The sequence below is a fragment of the Austrofundulus limnaeus genome, unplaced genomic scaffold (assembly GCF_001266775.1).
Source record: "Austrofundulus limnaeus strain Quisiro unplaced genomic scaffold, Austrofundulus_limnaeus-1.0 Scaffold15, whole genome shotgun sequence".
NCBI lineage: Eukaryota > Metazoa > Chordata > Actinopteri > Cyprinodontiformes > Rivulidae > Austrofundulus > Austrofundulus limnaeus.
In genome coordinates, this window is record NW_013952417.1 from 2,071,056 (window position 1) to 2,073,520 (window position 2,465).

The 2,465-nt window shown below is 38.5% G+C and overlaps 1 protein-coding gene across 1 annotated transcript in view; it reads right to left on the minus strand.

Moving 5' to 3' along the window:
• kcnab2a (potassium voltage-gated channel subfamily A regulatory beta subunit 2a) overlaps positions 1-2,465 on the minus strand; it is a gene marked incomplete at its 3' end in the record, with an annotated part of 85,111 nt that overhangs the window by 51,047 nt on the left and 31,599 nt on the right. The window contains 1 exon segment of the mRNA XM_014002845.1: positions 1,886-2,048. Within this exon segment, the coding sequence (XP_013858299.1) occupies positions 1,886-2,048 (163 nt within the window).

Below are 2,465 nucleotides of genomic sequence, written 5' to 3' on the forward strand. Positions count from 1 at the left end.
ATAAATTGGTATCTGTAACAGAAAATGCTTCTCATAGCATCTTCCAAGAAAAGCAAAACATTTTTTGTTACACATATTTCATTTTGTAAGAAGAGATTCCCTTACAAAGTTTGAAACACAGTGACAATATTTTAATTTAGTCAATTAAATTAAAGTAAACTCTACCAAGTTCTAACAAACAAAGCTGTGGCACCACAGAGCTTCTGATCTCTACGCTAATGCAGCAGAATAATTCAGAGCTGATGTGCATTTACTGATAAAACATCATAAACCAAGAACACTCCTGCTCAAACACTAAGTATGGTATATAAAAATAGCAAATGATATTATTAATATTGTATTTGAGTAATATGAGCATTGCAGAAATGCGCAGATATATTTAGTAACTTTATGCTTGCTCTACAAAGGAAGGAGCTGCAGACTGTTTGATGTTAAGCACTTTAAAAGTCACAGGTCCAGCTTAGGACTTTGGCTTTGCTGATATAAAACGATGCTAAAAAAATGGATTTGATTTGTCTAATTCTGGACAGCCTTGATGCGCTGATGACAAGAAAATGTATAAATCATCTAGTGAAGCTTAACCAAATTGTCAGGCTACGTTTGTTGCCACTAAAACTTTTTATCAATCATGTTTTTCTAATGCGTAAAGGGTCCAGCAGCTCCCAGCATGTTTTAGGTACGCATCAAAACATTACAGCCTGAATGAAGAAATGTGAAGTGTAGAAGAGGAAATTGGAGCAGGTGCTTTAAGAGGAAATGTCAGTRAGTCTCTGGCGCCTCCTGCTGGTGATTTCTGGGAGTGCAGCACAATTTAAACGGATTTCTAGGTCTTTGACTGAGAGAAAAGGTGACAAATAAAAAGTAAAAAAAATGATGTGACATATATGCAAGCATGCCTGCCTTTAAAGACAACAAAGGTACATACAGTAATGTACAATCTATACGCCAGTTACTAATCAACCATTTTTTTTCCTATTTATCACTTTTTCTTCTATCATCACAATGCTCCGCGTGTTTCAGTGTTTTACTATCATTCAGATCAACTATAGGCTTTAAAGTGTAACTACTGCCCCTGTGAAAGTATAACCCCGCCCCCAGGCAAATTTGAAAAATTCCAACAAACTGGGCGGTGCCAAGAGTCACTGAGACACAGCAACTTTGTACAGTTAAAAAAATACTGTACCACAAAGAGGATCGCTAAAGTAAGTTAATCGTTTATTTTATTTTTATTATTTTTTTTTTTTGTGATTGATAAGAGGCGACCACGTGCTGCGCTGCGCTTCAAGCTCAGCTGATTTCAAATCTTTTCCTCCTTCTGCCTGCTTTATTTCTGAGCCTTGCGAGGGGAACTAACCGGCTTCTACTGACGCGTTCTGATCACCTCCGTCCGTTCAGAGGACACATGAAACTGTCAAGAAGTTAGCATCTATAATTTACTGCGATTCTTTGAACTGTCAATACGGTTTTGATTTAATGTAMCATTCTGCTGTGTACATGGTGAAATATTAGCAAAAACACACGACTGTTTTAACTATATGAAGGTCAGGTAAAGTTGCACRAAGATGGAAGGCAGGCAGGAACTGTGATTATAATTTGGCCATTATTACATTTTATTTTACTTCTAAAACATTTTATTTGTCACTTTGCCTAATAACAAMTGAACAGGTTAAAATCACAGGTTATCGTAAGAACATTTTACTTCATCAGGAAAATCCCACTGTGATCAAGCCTGAGTTGTGTGTAATAGTTTAGCGTTTTTAATCAAAGCTACACTCGTTACTGGAGATACTGACAAGATAAGCCGCTTGGCAAGATTCAACCTTGCTGATGAAACAAACGTGAGGAGAATCCTTTTAAAAGATGTACGTGTACACACGCAGCTCACCTGTAGATCATGCCAGGTGAGCCAGTCTGTCGGAGGGAGAGGCGGGCGGGGGAGTCTGTGGTAGATTCAGGATACATGGAGGCAGGTGGGAGGGGGTGAGGCCAGCCTACCGGGGGTGGTGTTCTGTCAGAGGGACCACAGTCGATATCACTGATCAGGGCCCCTGGAAAATTAAAAAGCACACACATCAGKGGGTGACCGCGTTGTTTTAACTGAAGAAAACTAAACATTTCAACCCAAACAGTTACTTCCTCTTTTCATATAATCCTCAAAGGTAAGTTACTTAGGTTAGTAGCTCAAATTAGCTCTAATGCCCTCAAAAAAATGAATACGAATGACAGATTTAATTAAAAACTGATGAGCATTGCTTTGCTGCCACATGTTTTAGGAGAATTATCTAATTTGTTTTCTTTTCATAAAGAATGCTCCAGTGTATTCAGCGCACGAGCAGATAAACAACAGAAGCACAGAAGCATCTTTCTGAAGAAATCAGCCAGAATACACAAAATGCTTTGATGGTGACCAGAAATGAAGACACACACACACACACACACACACACACACACACACACACACACAC